The sequence below is a fragment of the Lactuca serriola genome, chromosome 2 (genome assembly GCF_051521515.1).
Source record: "Lactuca serriola cultivar US96UC23 chromosome 2, Lser_US96UC23_V15, whole genome shotgun sequence".
NCBI lineage: Eukaryota > Viridiplantae > Streptophyta > Magnoliopsida > Asterales > Asteraceae > Lactuca > Lactuca serriola.
The window spans coordinates 221795733-221815119 of NC_136409.1; the positions used below are offsets into that span (position 1 = coordinate 221795733).

The 19387-nt window shown below is 35.0% G+C and overlaps 3 protein-coding genes and 3 non-coding genes across 6 annotated transcripts; 3 read left to right on the top strand and 3 right to left on the bottom strand.

Annotated features, from left to right (window-relative positions):
• Nucleotides 1–4297: 4297 nt before the first annotated feature.
• On the top strand, nt 4298–5644 carry LOC145090105 (uncharacterized). Its single transcript, XM_079028448.1, has 3 exons — nt 4298–5032; nt 5105–5574; nt 5635–5644. The coding sequence occupies exons 1-3, from the start codon at nt 4298–4300 to the stop codon at nt 5642–5644; spliced, it is 1215 nt and encodes a 404-aa protein (XP_078884574.1).
• Nucleotides 5645–8962: 3318 nt separating this feature from the next.
• On the top strand, nt 8963–11248 carry LOC145088641 (protein VAPYRIN-LIKE-like). The gene is made up of 2 exons (XM_079027018.1): nt 8963–10135; nt 10225–11248. Exons 1-2 carry the CDS (start codon nt 9188–9190, stop codon nt 10627–10629), a joined length of 1353 nt encoding a protein of 450 aa, XP_078883144.1. The 5' UTR covers nt 8963–9187; the 3' UTR covers nt 10630–11248.
• Nucleotides 11249–12840: 1592 nt separating this feature from the next.
• LOC145088643 (putative methyltransferase PMT23) lies at nt 12841–16329 on the bottom strand. The gene is made up of 8 exons (XM_079027023.1): nt 15694–16329; nt 14659–14808; nt 14310–14580; nt 14112–14222; nt 13846–14017; nt 13541–13765; nt 13265–13459; nt 12841–13178 (listed from the first exon to the last, which is right to left on the bottom strand). The coding sequence occupies exons 1-8, from the start codon at nt 16171–16173 to the stop codon at nt 12992–12994; spliced, it is 1791 nt and encodes a 596-aa protein (XP_078883149.1). The 5' UTR covers nt 16174–16329; the 3' UTR covers nt 12841–12991.
• Nucleotides 16330–16533: 204 nt separating this feature from the next.
• On the bottom strand, nt 16534–16606 carry TRNAK-CUU (transfer RNA lysine (anticodon CUU)). The gene has a single exon. It is a non-coding gene; the product is annotated as a tRNA-Lys (tRNA).
• Nucleotides 16607–16819: 213 nt separating this feature from the next.
• TRNAK-CUU (transfer RNA lysine (anticodon CUU)) lies at nt 16820–16892 on the top strand. Its single transcript has one exon. It is a non-coding gene; the product is annotated as a tRNA-Lys (tRNA).
• A 1753-nt stretch (nt 16893–18645) lies between these two features.
• Nucleotides 18646–18718, bottom strand: TRNAE-CUC (transfer RNA glutamic acid (anticodon CUC)). Its single transcript has one exon. It is a non-coding gene; the product is annotated as a tRNA-Glu (tRNA).
• Nucleotides 18719–19387: the final 669 nt, after the last annotated feature.

Below are 19387 nucleotides of genomic sequence, written 5' to 3' on the forward strand. Positions count from 1 at the left end.
GGAGTTAGTGGGAGTCTTAATGGTCTTGAAAGGTTTCAAGAACAAATCAAATAGACCTTATCGATCATCACTAGCACACGAGTTGAGTTTTACAACTTATCGTGTTGACATTGTTTTGTTTCTGTGCCGTTCTAATTGAGTTAATTATGCATGTGAGTTCTATGAGTTCTCATTTTGAATGCATAAAAGGCAAGGCACCTTAATCAATGAAAGGCACATTGATAGGAAAGGGTGAGCTGCTTAACTACTTGGAAGACATGGTGGGCAACTGTGCTACCATAAGGCAAGAAATCAAGATTAAGAAAGTTCGGTCCATATGAGTTTGAATTTTTCATAAACTTTGGTTTTAACAAATTCACATGGATAGGAACACATACACCGTTTAAATCTAAGTGTCATAAGATTTCCTCCGTCATGAAAGTGATTGTGAGGAAATGCTATCACTAAGAAAGATTTTAAGAAGACAGTGATTGTAAAATTGCATTCTCGAATTCAATTATGGTTACGGTATCCCTTTCCATAATTTGAATTGTGAGGTTTGGCAATTAGTCTTAATTGTTTAAACACACATATGAACTATCTAAGGCAAAAGTGTATAAGAAGCCTTGATAAAAGATTATCAAAGCATTAAGTATTAGAAACATGGACTTAAGAAATTCAATAGGTATTGTTTTTCTGAAAGTTAAGATGTTTATGAATACATGTCGAAGCTAGTGGGAGCATAAGTGTTATGTTTTATAATAATCATCATGATAGTGGGAGCATAAATGTTATGATTGTATGATTATTAAGGCACGTATTGCAAGTTGGCAATATTAATTATAGAAAACAAGAGTTATACCTTGCAAAGTCGTAAAGCTTGTAAAGTTGTTTTGCTATAATTAAGGGAGAGAATATTATGCTTCATTTCAAATCTAAAGGATTAGGTTGAGAAATGTTAATAAATTTAGTCAATGGTACATAATGTGTTCTTAAAATTTCGATTATGATTACGGCATTCCTCTTCACAATTCGAATTTTGAGAACATAGCAAATAAAACATTATGCGTCGTGTCCCATACGCTTCGGGTATAGGATCGATTGCAAATGCTTTAATGTTTGACCATTCTAAAATTTTCCAAATGTCGAGCGCATTTAGAGGGAAAAGGGACTAGAATTGGTTTTGACTAAAATAATTAAACAACTATCAAAGGACAATCCAAAGTTTGACGAGGATTGGTCGCTTGTGAGTAGTTGGAAGCATGGTATTGGATGGACCACATCGACATTATTATGAATAGAAAAGATTCTATTAAGAATGAGTTGTCATATGGAAATTATGTAAATGTTTCCATATTTTATGGACCATATCGACATCATTAGGAATACATAAGATTCTATTAAGAATGAGTTGTCATATGGAAAATATGGAAACGTGTCCATATGGAGAATTGGATATTGAAAATCTATGTCTAGATTAGAAACTTTTATGCAAAAGGATGTTCAAAGGAATGTAATTTGAATGAGAGACATCATATCTAAGGAATTGTCTTGTAACAATCTCCGATAGAGGACTTTGTAATATCATTAGCAATAGTCTTTGTGACTTTGGTGCAGTGAATTTACAAAAGGATCATTGCATAAAGTGTTAGAATCTAGCATATTCTATAAGTGGCAAGTATTTGATATTCTTACACTTATCAAAAAGGATTTGGGGTTGTGAAAGGAGAATTATTGGAAATGTGCTCAATTTGGTCTATTTCACAAAGTAAGAACCATAGGTTAACATGAGTAATCGATATGGTGATAAATAAAAGGAGTTTTATTTATACTCAAAGGTTTGAGGCCATATGGGATTAGTATTATTCTTGTGTTTCACTTTGCATGTTTTGACTTCCAGAATAATTGAGTTTATTAAGAATAATCGAATTATTCAAACGGACCACAGTTAGTCATACGTTGGAAGTAAGTATGAATGAAGACTGTCATGAATTGGTTTGTAGATTGTCTAGATCGTATTAGACATAGCAAAGGTTTGCTGCAACGTTCATGAGTGCTTATGAATATGAATTGAGCATTGGATTAAACCCACGCTCACTTGGATCACTCCATGAATTGTATCACGAGTGATTAGTGAGATGATAACATCTTATATTCTTGAAACCGAGATGTGTGAGTTGTATCTTGCAAATCGGTTGCACATTGATAATATGTAAACGCACTAGTAACTTGGTGTTATAAAACATATTGTTATGTGTGATTCGGTGAGTGAGTGCAAGCAAGCATTGTATCAAAGTTTATCCGTTCCTTTTATCCAAAGTAGGATAAAAGCGATATCTTTGGGCCCCTCGATGATTTAGTGATGACAAACGTAAATGCTCGGCCGGGCTAGGGCTAATTTGATTTGTTCAATTAGTCAGTCGTCATAAATCGAGAATCGAGATATAGTACAAAGAGAATGATTTGAAATCATGTCTTATACGATATCTAGAATGCAGGAATATATGATCCCTTATCTAAGGACACGCGTATCTGATACGATCAGAGTTGACAGCGGCTTTGGAAAGCTACGATTGCAGATCAGGATCTGAAGTCATACGCAGAATAGTTGTTAGACTTATCCAAGTGGGAGACTGTTGGATTAGTGTCTAAGTCCATAACTATTTTGGTATGTACTTGACCCGATGGTGCATGGTCCTTTTGGTTTGCCTTCGCCAAAGCAACTTGATAGGATGAATTATGGAGAGAAAGGATTAAATATGATTTATTAATATATTATGGGAATAATATATTAAAGGAGAAATCATATTGTTTAATTAATATTAGTCAATAATTAATTAGTAATTAGTTTTGTGACTAAAAGAGATTAATTAAACTTAAGGGACTGGAATTGTAATTATAAGATAATTGCAATTTGGGCCATGGATTGCCTTTTATTATAAGGTGGACGAATTCTATGGGGGAAGCCCATATGAAATCGTCCAAGGCCTTAAGGAAAGGGCTCCATGGTTTGCTTAGGGCTTAAGCATCCAATTAGGGTTTCCTTGGTAGATAACCCTAATTGCCTCCTATATAAAAAGATCTCTTATGACCAAAAACGTGGCTAAGACTTCTCTAGTGTTTGTAGACGGTTTTGGGCAGCCTCCATCCTCTCTCCTCTTCATCCTCTTGCTTATGGTGTTTGTGAACCATTAGAGGAGTGACAATTGTGACTCTATGCTTTCTAAAGTCAACACAAGGAGATTTGGGATTGTTATTGCTACATAACAATCAAGGTAACATCTTAAACCTATTCTCATGTTAATATTATTACTTGTATGCTAGAATTAGGGTTTATAGTCTTGGATAACTTGCATGTACAATAGAGAAACCTAGATCCAAACATTAGGGTTTGTATGAGCACATAGGATGTTCTTAGGACCAAAACCCATCAGAATTATGGAGAGAGAGGATTAATTATTATTTATTAATATATTAAAGGAGAAATCATATTGTTTAATTAATATTAGTCAAGAATTAATTAGTAATTAATTTTGTGGCTAAAAGAGATTAATTAAACTTAAGGGACTGGAATTGTAATTATAAGATAATTGCAATTGGGCTATGGATTACCTTATAATATAAGGTTGGACGAATTCTTTGGGGAAACCCATTAGAAATCGTCCAAGGCTTATTAAAGAAGGGTCCATGGGCTGCTTAGGGCTTAAGCAGTCAGTTTAGGGTTTCCTAGTTCAAAACCCCAATAGCCTACATGTATATAAAGTGCCCTTAAGCCCCAAAAACGTGGTGAAGACTCCTTCTAGGGTTTGTACACGTTTTGGGCAGCCTCCTCTCTCTTGATCTTCATCCTTTTGCTCTTGGTGTTTGTGAGCCATTAGAGGAGTGACATTTGTGACTCTAAGCTTTCTAAAGTCATTACAAGGAGGATTTGAGATTGTTATTGCTACATAACAATCAAGGTATGATCTAAACCCTAATTCATATATATATTGATTATCATATGATAGATCTAGGGTTTGAAGTCTTGGATGAATTGCATGTACAATAGAGAAACCTAGATCCAAGCATTAGGGTTTGTATGAGCACATAGGATGTTCTTATGGATAAAACCTATCAAGTTGTGCCCAAAGGAGCAAGTCACCCCCCACAGTCCACCTCGTGAAGATACATATGATGCACCACAAGAAGATGAGGTAATATCTACTAACCAGGCTATTAAAATGAGAATGTTCATTGGAAAAAGCAGAAACCTGTATTTGGTATGAGATTTGTGAGTCTTAAACAATTGAACATATGATGTGTAACTATGCTATAACAAATGGTTATCAGTTATGTTACAAAAGAAAATGATAGTAGGAGACTATTAGTGAAATGTTGTTCTGGGCAGTGCAAGTTTAGGATGTGGGCTTCTTGGATGAGTGACGAAAAGGCTTTCCAGATTAAGAGTCTCATAAATGAGCATAACTATGCAAGAAACTTCAATTTAGATTCAATTGTGAATTATTCATGGATAGTTACCCATTACACAACACAATTCTTACAGAAACAAAAGGTTAGTGTCAGGCTACTTAGGGATGAGGTAAAAGTGAAATTTGGTATAGATGTGAGTATGGGACAATGTAGAAGAGCAAAGAAGTATGCAATTGAACTGACTGAAGGAACACTAGTGGAACACTATGCAAAGTTGTGGTCATATGGTGAGGAGATTAGAAGATCAAATCCAGGATCAACAGTTAAAATGGATGTCAACTCTATGTCAGACGGTAAGAATTATTTTAGCAAGTTTTACTTGTGTTTTGATGGGCTTAAACAAGGGTGGAGAGGGAGTTGCAGAAGGGTTATAAATTTAGATGGATGTTTCTTAAAGGGGTTATATACTAGAGAGCTAACATGTGTTGTAGGAAGAGATGCCAATAATCACATATTCCCAATTGCATGGGTAATTGTCTATGTAGAGAACAAAGAAAATTGGAAATGGTTTTTGGAAAACCATAGAGATAACCTTCAACTGGATAATGGTTTTAGAATAACATTAATGTCAGATCAGCATAAGGTGAGTTGTTTACTTCCTAATTTTTAATATTGTAGTTTCATTTTATAGAACAATTTACCATTGAATATACAGGGACTGTTAGAGGCTGTCAAGGAAATACTGTCTACCGTTGAACATAGACAGTGTGCAAGGAATATTGTTGCCAACTTTAGGAAAAGATTCAATGGTGTGCATTATGAAACCATGTTTTGGAAGGCAAGCAAGGCATCCACTGAGCCTTTATTCAATGCTACCATGAAGGAGATTGAAGTGCTTAACCATGTAGCCTTTGCTATCTTATGGAAACAAACCCTAAATCTTGGAGTAGAGCATTTTTTTCAAGAGGGAAAGATGTGTGATGCAATGGAGAATAGATTATCTGATAGCTTCAACAATGTCATCAAGGATGCAAGGAAAAAGCCAATCATCACCATGTTAGAGGATATTAGATTGTATGTTAAGGAGAGAATATACAATTTAAAGATTAAAGTTAGTTCATGGCCTGATTACAAGCCTTGCCCAACAATTACACTCCCACTAAATCAATTAAAAAAAGCTCAAAGGTAATTTCTAATCTTTACACTCATAATTGTATGTAATTACTTATGTTATGTCTGCAATAGGTATTGGTAGGTTTTACCAAGTAGTCTAAACCAATTTGAAACAAGAAACATGGTTGAGTCCTATGTTGTTGACCTGGACAAGAAGACTTGTACTTGTAGAGTGTGGCAACTTAATGGGTATGGATGTGTGCATTCAGTTGCAACTATATCATTTCTGAATAGAGATGTTGGTGGTTATGTGGATACAATGTTCTATGGAGCAGTCTACAAGAATACTTATAAATATCTAATTCAGAGGATGAATGGTAGCAATATGTGGCCACCTAGTGACTTCATACCACCTCTTCCACCATTGAAGAGAAGAATGCCAGGTAGACCAAAGGTTAACAAAAGAAGAGATGCATCAGAAAAGCTCCCAAGGTACACTGGGTCTAAGGTAGGGAAACAAATATCATGCAGTGTGTGTAAAAATATGGGCTATAACAAGGTCACATGTCCTCAAGCTGAAAGACCTCAAGTGCAAAAACCTGAAGTTGGTAGGAGGCCAAAAATAAATGTGAAAAAAAGGAAAACATGTGTCAATGAAAATGGTGAAGGATCAGGAGGTGTTGGTGTAGGAAGCAGTAGATCAAAATCAGTGCATGAAGGGCAAAATGGTGAAGGAGCACAAGGTGTTGGTGCAGGAAGCAGTGGATCAAAATCAGTGTATGAAGGGCAAAATGGACAAATAAAAGTGGGTAAATGTAAAAAAAATCATAAAGAATCATCACGATGAAACTTGCTAAGAGGGTGAAGGGCAAAGATGGGAAAGGAGATACCAATGCAAACCCATTGGAGCTTAATGATTAGGATATGATTTCGTTTAAGTTGTTATGTTTTAACTTGGTTGTGTTTGGTTGGACTTTATTATTAAGTTTGGAATTGGGTTGTAGTAGGTTGTTAAGTTTGGATTTGAACTGACTTTGTTTATTTGAGAAACATATGTGTTTAAGAAATTTGGTTGTTTGAGAAACATATGTGTTTATTTGTACTACTTATGTTGTTTGAGAAATTTGGTGTGTTTAAGAAAGATATGTACTTCTTTTCTTGATCGTGCATGGTGCATGTTAACCAAGGGAACATTAGGTCAATAGTTCCAGGAAGGAATGTTTACTTGGTTAGATTACAAGGGAACATGTGGTCCTAGTAAAATCAGGATCAACATACAAAACAAAACAAAGTACATTACAAGTTAAATAACAAGTGGTCCAATAATTTGCTTGTTCGTGATTTGTTCATACAAAACACATCAAAGTACATTACAAGTTAAACATACAAACCAAAACAAAGTACATTATAAGTTAAACCCAAATGACCTTCATTACAACTTGTACATGATTAAACAAAAAAAAAATTCCCAACTACATATTAGTTAAACCTTCAACTTAAAGACCTCATATTGAAGCTTTTTGTTCAACCTAAACAACCCAATTATGATCACACCTTCTTTGTTGCACTGCATTTCATCAACCCAAGCTATAAAACCTAAACGAGCATCCTGATTTCAACTATTTGCTTGAATTAATATATCTTAAAAAAACTAGGGTTAACATCAGAAATTGAATAAATGGTAAATTACCTTTTTGAGACGTGCATAAAAGGGCCTTCCTGAGTTATTGGTAGTACGTGATGTTCTTATTATAGCCTCAGCTCCACATCCACATTCCATGTTCTTCATTATGTATCTTCACCGTGGAGAGAATTTGAAGAAGAAAACAATGTGCTAGAATGAAACAAGTTGGTATATAAGAAAGGGTAGTACGTGTAAAAGACTATATTACCCCCACTGTGCAAGGCACGTGGGGTCACTAACATCCCCACTTTTTCCTTCTTCCCATTACTATTGCACTTTCAATGTATTTTTTTAATGAAAATTAACAAGTAAATAAGATCATAAGCAATGAACAAAGAACATCACCCAAGCTTACAAAATGTCTATCATTTAGACATGTCTTTCATTAATCATTGGATTTCACTTACAAAATACATATCCTTTATAGAGGTCTTTTACATATTTCGCCAAAAAAACACAAATACAAAAAAAAAAAAAAAGAAAAAAAAAAAAAACAGAAAATCTACATACTAATAAGCTTCTTAAACACGAGCCACCATTGCTTCAAATCCACCCATCACCCAAGCTTAAGAATGAAATGGAGCACAACCACCATCAACAAGAGCATCCCCACCATCATGTCACCCATGGCAACACCAACGACTTTAAACTTCTGATCATGTCATTGCTTGTGCTGGAGACTGATGTGGTCGATCCTGCAAACGATATACTCATGTCCAAGCTGCTCCTTCAACCGTTTCATTTCAGTTTGGTTTTCTGTAATCTTCTGAAGGTGCTGGAGCAAATTGTAGTTGATGTCTTCACCAGAATTTAAAGAATCGGGTGAAGGTTGGGAGGTGACATTGTTGCTTTTTAAGGGTTCTTCTAGATGATTGTTTGCTCGAATATGGTAAACAAGTTTGAGAGTTGTTTTACTTCAAAACCCACATAGGTGTGTCCCCTTATAATTCGAGACGTGTATCTGGGACTCAATCGAATCGACAGTGTAAGGTTGTTGGGGTGTTGGTGGAAATTAAAGACGGTCATTACTCTTTGCATGTGTCAGCTTCTATGTCATCAAGTCAACTTGGTATTGACTCAATGGGTTAACTCACATGTATACATGGCAAGTGACGAGGCAGGTTAACCTGCTAAAATGGGTAAGATGACTTTCCAATCGGTAAAACACAAGTTTATACACTTAAAATGTAAAAAATAGTCACAAGGGACCATTTAAACCATTATATGTAACTTTGTTGGGTTATAGTAACAATAACCCATAATCTACTATAATAAATGAAGGTTTTTTTGACACATGTCATCTTCTCCTTTATGACACATGACATTTTCTAGAATTTCTAAATTTTCTATTTTCCACTTGTCATTTTATTGTATTTTTCATTTTATTAAATTCAAATTCCACATTTAATATATAAGGTAATATATATGTAATGTATTTATTAGAAATGGTTTATATACGTAATGTATTCAATACATTAAAGTCTCATTAATTTTAATAATTCAAAAATTTTCTTATTTTTTTTATAAATTCAAACTTTTTAAATTATTAAAATTTCATATTTTTTTTTAAATAAACTCATGTAATACATGGATGTCACACCTATTATAAATATAAATCAATAATACAAAAGAGATTAATTAGAAAAAACAAATACCAAATAATTTAGTTTCTTAAATTCCCATAGGCCATACCCATGTTTATAAACGTGAAAAGAAGGTTTTATCAGAACCACACGTTCCATCGCTTGATTCATTATTCAAGTCCTCCATCAATGTTACTTTCTTGTATCACGAACCTTGTCCCTTCTGTTTCTGTATTTGACAACACTTTATCAATCAATCAATTGAATTATTTTTTCATCATACAAGTTCTACGGAAGCTCCAATATTATTCAATCATGGGGCCACAAATCGAAAATGGTCCCAACAATTACGTGAATCTGGACTACATTTTTCAGATATGTTATCTTCTTCGATCCAGCAGAGTGTGATGCTTCCAAGATGGAGAAGTTGGTGGAAGTGTCGGACCAGGTGGTATGCATCGACTTCGTGCTCGGAACCAAATGCAGAGCCACCGTCCGCCTCAGATCTCTCAGCGCTACCACCTCAATCGCCTTCAAAATCCAAACCTCATCTCCTCACAAGTTCCTGGTCAATCCACCGAGTGGACTCATCTCTCCTCTCTCTCAATCCACCTTCCAAATAATCCTCAGACCGCAACCGAAAATTCCTTCTACTTTCCCTCGCTCCGCCTCCGACCGCTTCCTCATCCGCACCTCCCTAGTCGGATCCTCCGCGTCGACCAACCCGGACACCATCACCTCCTGGACGCATGACATTAAACTGAAAGTTGCCTTCGTCGGTCCGTTCCTGCTCCGGCATGCGGTGAATATCGGTGACTGCGACGCTGTGAGGAGTATGTTAAAGTTTCAGAGGACGCTTTTAACCGAGTTATCGACTCGTGAGGCTGAATCGCTCCACCGTGTGGCTGTCAGGTTGGATAATTCTGTTGAGATGGTGAGTTTGCTGCTGGAGGTCGGGTTGAAAATTGATTCAACAACTCGGATTTTAGAAGACGTGGAAGAATCTAGATGGACGGAGAAAGGGTGGTCGGAATTACACGTGGCGGCGGCGTTTGATCGGACAGATGAGGTTTCGAGATTGATTAAAATGGGAAACCGTAGGGGGTTGGATTGCAAAGATAAAGAAGGAAAGACACCGTTGTATTTAGCGGCGAGCAAAGGGTATGAGAGGTGTGTTAAACTGTTGGCGGGTGCAGGTGCTACCGTGGACGCTAGACGTATTGATGGTTGGACGGCGTTGTACAGAGCAGCAGCGAAAGGTGACCGTCGGATGGTAAAAGTGTTGGTCGAACTTGGTGCAGATCCTTCGATCGTCGCCGATAATCGGAATCGTTCCGCCATTGATGTAGCACGAGATGAGGGACATGTAAGTAAAATCAAAACATTCGTAAATTAAAAAGGTGAAAAGAAGTCGTTATTTTTAGCTATAATTTGTCATTTGTGACGATGATGCAGAAAGAAGTGGTCGAAACCCTAGAACGAGGGGAAGAGGTGTTAAACGCCGCACGCCGGGGAGATCTGGGGCGCCTAGAATTTCTGTTGGAGACAGATGCGAGTGTGGATTTTCGAGATCAGTATGGTTTGACTGCGATTCACATGGCAGCCATTAAAGGCTACAAAGATGTGGTGATGTTGCTGGTTGAGTTTGGTTCTGATCTGGAATGCACGGATGCGGAAGGGCGGACGCCGCTGCATATGGCGGTGGTTGGCGGCGACAAAGATACGGTGGAGGTGCTGGTAATCAGAGGAGCAAACGTGAATGCCAAGTGTAATAGAGATGTAACGCCATTACAAGTTGCTGAAGCAATGGGGAATGAAAGTCTAACACAGTGTCTCCTTCTCCATCAAGCTACTTGTTGATATTTCATCATTTGGCTTTTAACTCTTTGCCCAACCTCAAAATCTGTTCAACGTTTAAAATCATTCCCACAACGTTTAAAATGAAATTTAAACATTTTATTCTTTCTTTTCAAATCTCCTCCCAAATCTGGAGAAAAGTTAGGAGGGAAAGTTTTCTGTCCATTTCCTTTCACTTCCTTCCTTTAGTGCCTTTCACTTCCTTCCTTTAGTGAAACTCGGGAGCACCATTCTCTCTTGTTTTCCTCTTATTTCCTTCCATTTCCTTTCTTTTCTCTCTTTAAGTTGAACTCAGGAGCAGGGTGTAAGGAAGAAGATGCTTTCTTTTATTTCATTCCCTCATTAAAAGAAACTCAAAAAACACAATTAACCATTTTTCACAATTTATGACAAAATAACTAAATATTTTGCTTGGACCGTAAACCGGAACTGAATGAACACTGAATGAATGTTCAATGAATCATTTGGCTGGGAGTTTGTTTATTTAATAAATGAATGAACATGAATAAAATTATTTTTTGGTTTGGTTAAACGAACATGAACATTGGTGTTGTTCGTTCCTTTATGTTTGTAGTTATCGTATGATTTGCTATAATACATGTATATATGTATGGTTTTTTTACATTTGTTTATATTCATTCTTTTATGTTCATTTAGCACATTAATGAACGAACATGAATAAAATAATTTATTAAATGAATGAACATGAAAAGAAAATTTGTTCGTCATTTGTACGTTCTTAGCCATAACTTCCCCCATAAAAATCTCATCGAACTTTAATCATTGTATCTCCATCCCAATAACACAATAGCAGGTATGACCATTTTTTGGTATTGTTTTAGTTGTATCACGTATGCTCAGTAAGATAGTAAACTTATGTAATATAAGCATTGATGTAGTACTCAGGTCATGAGAAGATAAGCTAGAATTGTACGTCTTATGGAGTATATACACTTGGTCAAGATGCACCACTTTATGTTGTTTGGTGTAGGCATTATATCCTTGTAATTTCGTTTTGTTCATGATATATAACATACGAGGCTATAAATGTATTGGACATTTGGAAATAATAAGGGTAGGATAAAGGTATGAAAAGTTGTTGAAAAATGGCAAATATAGACTACTACTTGCATGACAAAATTCCTACACTCTTAGCTCAAGTGCCAAACATAAGCCTATTCTTTAGCTGATGGGCTTTTTCAAGGCCCGTGAAGCCCCAAGAAAAAGTTTAGTGCCGCTGTAGCCCACTGAAAATGGGTATTGTTTTACGGCTTCATTGATAGACCATTTCAACTCCTTTTTGTTCATTCTTTGTTTATGAAGGGGGCAGCGAGCGGGTTAATCTCTTATTTTTTATTCTGATGTGTTTGAAGTTGTTAGGGAATGCTAAAGCTAATGGCTCATATGCATATGGTATAGATAAATGTTTAGATGATGTAATAACACCATTTTGATCTTTCTATATCCACTGGAATGAATAGAATCTATGAATTTGTGAAAAGGATTGAAAATTTGATATTTGATATTGTAACTAAATCATATAATGAATTAGAAAAAAGAATCATGTTTAGATTCATTTGGTAAAAAGTATCAATACAATGAGAAAGTAGTTGGTTAGTTAGCACAAAGAAAGAAACCACAGATTTTGTCCTAGAATCCCAAGCTTCAAAAGACGAGTATATAACCCTTGACAAGAAACACGGTTGTAAACATGTTTTAAGATATGATGACAACTTATGATGAATTGATGATGTGTATGGGATGATCACTTTTAACATATGTTATTTTATTACGACCACAAGAGGGGTATATTGACAATCAGTCATGGATACCAGAGTTGATCGTGTGAGATGCCATCATGAAAATATACTCGAGGATGATCCAATCGGAATGATAACTTCAAGTTTAGGCAAGTCTAAATGTCTAATTGACTATTTTTTTTTTTTTTTTTGTAAAAGAGTTTGTTTTTTAAAAATTCAAAATCAGTGACTGAATACCAATGGCCAAACCAAACCCTGATGCTAATAATTAAAAAACCCAAGAGAGTAAAATTTTGTAATATTTTCCTTATTCGGATGATGAGCACATGGTTTTGTGTACATAATATCTTTTCTACGGAATGAAAAAATACCCCCAATTCAAAAACATTAATTCTACACCTTCCAGATTCCTTGTTGTCTTTTCTTACTTATCCCCACACCCCTTATTCACAAGTAAAATTCAACTGCTATTTCATATAGTAATAAATAAACAAAAACCTGTCCCCATCAAATATGGTTTTAACACTCCAATACCTCTCTATAAACTTACTTAATACATGGAAATTAAAATTGGATTTTGGTTAACCCTTTTAATTTTGAAAATATCAATTTGGACGCCAGAAACCTTTCCTAGCAACCAGAAATCGTTGCTGATGTAAGCTAGTTGACCAATGAAGGGAACGTAGAATCTGTCTCAATTTTTTTAACATTTCTTTACTATCTTCAACTATCACAACTCCACCTGGTCTTAATATGCGATCCATTTCCACTGCACTATCCAACATCTCACACCTGCAAAATTAAATTATATACAAACCCACCCACAACTTTATTTAACAACCTTAATAACAGAAACAAACTGATTATATTATTTATACCTCTGTGTTAGGTTGCCAAACAGGAAACTAGAATGAAGAAGATCATAACTTCTAGGATACGTATTAAGTGATTCACACCAATCATGGTAAATACCAATCAACCCTCTATCAAATATCACAGGCAAAGTATCTGGCATGTTAACAGGGACAACATTCATCACCCATAGGGGTACATCCGTCAAAGCAGCAGCAAACCTGACCGGGATTTAAAACATTTTAGACACCAAAACTCTCAGATTTAACCCATCAATTAAAATAAAGTAGAAATTAACTAACCCTCCATAACCAGCATTCATATCCATCACATTCCTCACATTTGACCAGTTTACCCCCAGGTTTTCAAGGTACACATTTGTAACAATTTCAGACCATTTTCTGGTATCCTCATCAAAGCCCTGTAAACCATAACCATCTGGTTTGGTTTTGAGCCTTTGGGGCCATGGTGTAGGCCATGTGGTGGTTGTTGGGATTCTGGAAATACAGCCATCAAGGGGTGTATACCTACACAAAAATGAAGATGATGATGATGATTATCATGATCATGATGATGATGATGATAGTTGAAAAATGATGTCATCTACCATGAAGTTTTTGCATGTGCATCCTCATCACATACAGGTGGATTGTTTACTTTACGTGATTCATAGCAGGAAGAAGAAACAGGCTTCTCATATATAACCAACCCTATTCCAGAGGAATCAAAGCTTTTTGCCACTACTTTCCAGCAAATAGATTCAGTCAGAGCTACCATGGCTGCAGGAAATTCAAAACAAAAAACTTAGGATAATAATTTAATGAAATTTAAAAGAAAAAAAAAAAACAAGTTTAGGGCAATTTGTATACACACATTCCCAAACTTTTTTATCTCTTTCATCATCACGATAGACTGGTGTAGCAGACCAGATAAAAACACCCCCAGGCCTTAGAATCCTGTTTAACTCCAACAATGGTTTTCCACCTGTAAATTTATTAGCCATCAAGATTTATTTTTAATGCTGTAAAACTTATATTTTTTTTAAAAGAAAAGGTAGAAAGAAAGAAGTACCATCTCCATCCCAGTGCACCCTGCATCGTGCACAGTGGATCAAATCAAAGGCGTTATCTGGAAATGTGAGTCTTTGTGTTCCGATTACTGAAAGAGTGGCTGGAATTCCTCTTTCCAAAGCAAATTGTATTTGAGCTTCATGTTCATCTTTTGGAGCAAATGACATTGTTATCACATCTTTGTCTAGTAAATATCCACCAAAGCTAGCAACACCACAACCAACATCAAGAATCACCCTTGTGCGTTTTCCCCAACCAATTTTTGGCAGATTCTACAAGAAAACAAAAAAGATAAACATCAAATGAAATAAAGTAGGTAATTTGATGCTGGGGAATCTGTGGAATGTTACTTTTTCTATGTATTGGATGTAATGAGTAACTCCTTCCTTGAATTGAGTGCCTCCACCAGGAAAAAGAAGATATTCACCAGATGTTTTCACCCAGTTTTGTTCTTTCTTGTATTCAACAAGCTTAAGGTGTGGGACGTTGTCAAACCATATCTGTAAAAAAAGGTCAGTAATTTTTAGTTTTTGTTAAGGCTGCCTTCAAAACAGCATAACATAGTTTTTTTTTCCATATTTTCATGTAAATCTTGGTGTTTGTTGCTCACTTTTAACTTTTTTCTTACATGTGCTGTAGCATTGTTAAATATTGATACTCCTATGTGTAAAGATGTCAATGCCACATTACCATCAAATCATTATATATCTGAGGATTATTTGGGATATTCCATTTTCAATACACTTATAGCTTTGTTGAGAAACATTGAATATTTGGGACTGAATGTCTAAATGTACTTATGTTCTTTGGTTGTTTTTGTATTACAATGGGAATAAAGAAAATGTTTACCAGCTTCAATATGATTCACGCTCTAAAAATCAAAACTCAAGCATGAAGAATTCTATGTCCATGCCTAGTAAACAAGTTCATTTGGGAAAATGTGCAAATAGCAGGCCAATTTTTACTCTACGTGAACAATACCAATGTCTCAACTCTTTCAATGCATACATATGTTAAAAAAAACACTAGATTACTTTTTCCAATGTAAAAAAAAATTATATTCAAACATATTGAAAAAAGTATCTACCTCCCTCGGTGGAAACTTTAGTTGGGGATTAAAATATGCTAACCTACTCATGCAGGTCTGCAGGAAACTTATTTGTGTGGTAATATAAAATCAAGTCCAGTGGCGAATCTGCATAAAATTGAGTGCTTGCAGGAATATTTATATACTGCATTAATAACCTTAACGGATCTGCATACCATTTCCGATCACAGATAACCCTAGTTGAATAGCATTCACCGGACAACTTCTTTAGGCAACATTTAAATAAAGGTTTTTAAGTAACATATAGAAATAAACCTTACCAAAGTAGCAATCTCACCATGTCCCTACTTTTAGGCCAAGGAACTGGCAGCTTGTATCCATGAGGCAGCGGAATCAAACACCGAGGGTTAGGTTTTGGGCAATGTCGTTCTCGATGCTCCATATGCCTTCTCGATTTCAAAGATTTTATCGCCTTCCAGTTATCCAAACACGGTATGTAATCCACCGCCAGTGGACCTGGGCATGCCTTCCAGTCTATTACCAAGTCCTCACCACTATCACTATCATCCGAATCAGGATCTACCGAACTATTGCTAATCTTACCATCTATTTCTCGTAGAGGCGGCGTCCGCGCCTTGCTAGGGATGTTTTGAGAGATTGAAGGATGAGTAGAAGATTGAGGGAGATGGTAGAGATGTGGTGGTTGGGAGGTGTTGGTGGTTAGGACGAAGAAAGCGACGAAGAGGAGTAGGAGGAGGAGAGATACAACGAAAGGATACCTGCGTTCTTTTAAGAGGTTTTGCACGGAAACAGCCATTGTCGGTGACTCAGATACTGTTTCAGATCTACAGAAACGGAGGAATCCGATGATCGGAAAGAAAAAAAAGAGAGTGGCACAGGCACAGAGAGTGTGAATGCCTTGAATTTGTTTTGTTTTGTTTTGGGGTTTCGAAAGTAAGATCGCGGTAAATGGTCTTCAGGTTTTAAAATGCAGTTAAAGTAAACGTGACGTCCGAATTCTGATCGAGAAAAACTGGGGACAGACAACAAATTTTCTCCATCTAAGATTTTGCCACGTGTAGATACTTTAACGATTGGGATCAAACAGCATAAAGCTAAAAAAAAGGTTTTGGTAAATGGTAATAAAGCTAAAAAAACCGTTTTATTAAAAGTAAGACGCCCACCGTGGGGCTCGAACCCACGACCACAAGGTTAAGAGCCTTGCGCTCTACCAACTGAGCTAGACGGGCTGTTGCTGTTTCAGTTTTGTCATTAATGAATTTAAAACAATATAAATAAATTTCAACTTTTTTCTTTCTAAGATCTAGTTTCTGCATGTTCGATGATAAACTGTTTCCAATTACTTCAAAAAAAAGATATGAGTTCAGGAAAATTATTAACAATAGTCTTTTAAAGATTCATACGTTTTGTTGATAATGTTTGCATATGACTCTTTATCAATAGCCCGTCTAGCTCAGTTGGTAGAGCGCAAGGCTCTTAACCTTGTGGTCGTGGGTTCGAGCCCCACGGTGGGCGTTTAATTTTTTTACACAATCCCCCGATCTGTTCTTATTAATACTTGAATGAACACATTTGGGGAATGTATCACCTACTCACTCACGCACATCACTTATGTTATTTACTAAACTTTTGGATCAGTAATTAATTTTCTAAAGATGATTATAGAAAGGATATAGACACATGATAACTTTAAATCATCATCAGACTTATTACTCTTTTAAAAACTCAAGTAATGCAATAAGAAGAGATCTTATACAACAATTTGCATACTTTTTTTATACATAAACAATAATAAGGTTAATGAGGAGTTTATCAGTTTATAAAGTAATAAATAGACAGTGGAATAAAACCTGTACTTTATGCAATGTATATTTTGCAAATTCACTAAAATGTATAACTTAAAGTAAAAATAATGCAAACCCGTTGTTTGAAATTAACGAAAAAACTAAATATGTTACATGATGACATGAAAGTGTGTTCCCTATTTATTTATCTATAACGAAAATAAACTTTTATTTCATTATGTGTTATTAATAACATTTAGCTTCTCATTTAAGTATAGTTTGCATTTGCTTTCATTATAAGCATTGAATGATGTATGGTATGTGAACGTTTTAGTGCTTTATATAAATTTTTTGCAGGTTTTCATGTTCCATAATAAAATATGACCAAAAGAAGATAAGCAAGAAAAGAAAGAAAGAAAAGGCCGAAAAGGACATTGGGTGAGAAAGACTCAATGGGTCATGAATGAAATGAATGGCTTAGAAACAATTTAGCCCAGTACCGTGTCTACAACACAAAGGGCACAACACGGTTTTTATCATTAGAATAAATTTTGAATAGGAAATTGGGTAATTTAATTAAATTTGTAAGACATTTTGGATATAAAAGTCATTTTTTTCTTTAAATAACCATTTTCTTCGGAATGAACGAGTGAAGTTATCGGTCTGGTCCATTCTTACAGGCTTGAGATAAATGGCAATACATAAAACATTCTTGAATGCATATGAGAATATTTTCATATTTCAAACTCAGTAAACAAAGAAGAAATGACATTTGATTCTGATGAGTTGGAAATTTTAAGCGTAGGTTTTTCACTCATTTACTTGTAGTTTAATTTTGTAAATAAAACTGTAAAAAGTTAATGTCTAGAAAACAACGAACTAGTCTGAAACATGAACAACGGGTCTGAAATGTTGTGATAACTATTATAATGTGCATTATGTTATTCCAGATTGTTTTATTTAATCTGAAACACACATCACTTCAGAATAAGTTCGGAATACAAAGAACTTGTCTGAAATATTTAGAACAATATGTTTCGGACTATTTAAATGATTTTTTGAATGGCTAACCTCTTCGAACAACTTTTTTTAATCATGACAAATTTTTCCATATCTATCTAAAATGTTCTATAAACCCTCATCATTTAATTAGTCATTTTTTTAATACACATCATACTTTTTTTTAACAAAAATACGTATGATTAATACATATTAGTTATTATCGTACAACAAATAAAAAGACAAATGGACAGTAAGTTATTAGAAATATTACAATATATAATCACTTGCTCACACGTTGGTTTTTTATAAGTGATGGGCTACATAAAATCGTCACCTATGTATTGCTTTATGATTTAGTGATGAATCTGTTCATTTGTTTTTCAATTGTGTGGTAATTTTTTTCAAGTTGGGATTCGGTGTTTTATATAAGTGATGGGCTACATATAAAAATTGTCACCTATGTTTGAAGTTAGGAAAAAAAATTCCGTTGCCGGGACTTGAACCCGGGTCTCTCGGGTGAGAGCCGAGTATCCTAACCAACTAGACTACAACGGATTTGTTTAACCTTACAAAATCTTTATATTTAACATTAGTACGTTATCAGCTGTTGATCTTTCGATCATTGTTTGAATGATATCAGGTTCCAATTTGGCAATTTCATTCTCACTTTCCGATGCGAGTCCCCACTGATTCCCGGTATCTTGAGTATGGACTTGGGTTTTATCATTAATTTTTACCATCCACAGTTTTGCTTAGTTGGTGCCATTAATTATTTATCCTTCTGATTTTCAACATAATTAATGGTCATTTGTAATTTATTGACGTTCATAATTGGACACAGTTAGGCAAATGCTCAACTAAAACTTGCGAGCGTGCAGCTATGAAGATTGAAGATATTATTGTAAATAGTAAATAGTAGTGTTTTGTGATCATTTCATTTGTAATTTGTTCACAATTGGACAGAGTTACCTTACGCAAACTTTCATCTGAAAACTTGTTTGTTGTATTTATACAGTCAAATGAATCTAGATAGATATTAGTTAGCTGTAAATAAATAAATATAGAGATTTTTTAATATCTGTCCTAAGAACACATATAAGAAATATTAATTGAAGTATTAATTATAAGAAATATTATTATAATTAAATTTGATAAATATTAATTATAAATAATATTTTTTATGGTTAATGTAGTATATTTTATATTTAATTATGATAATATTAC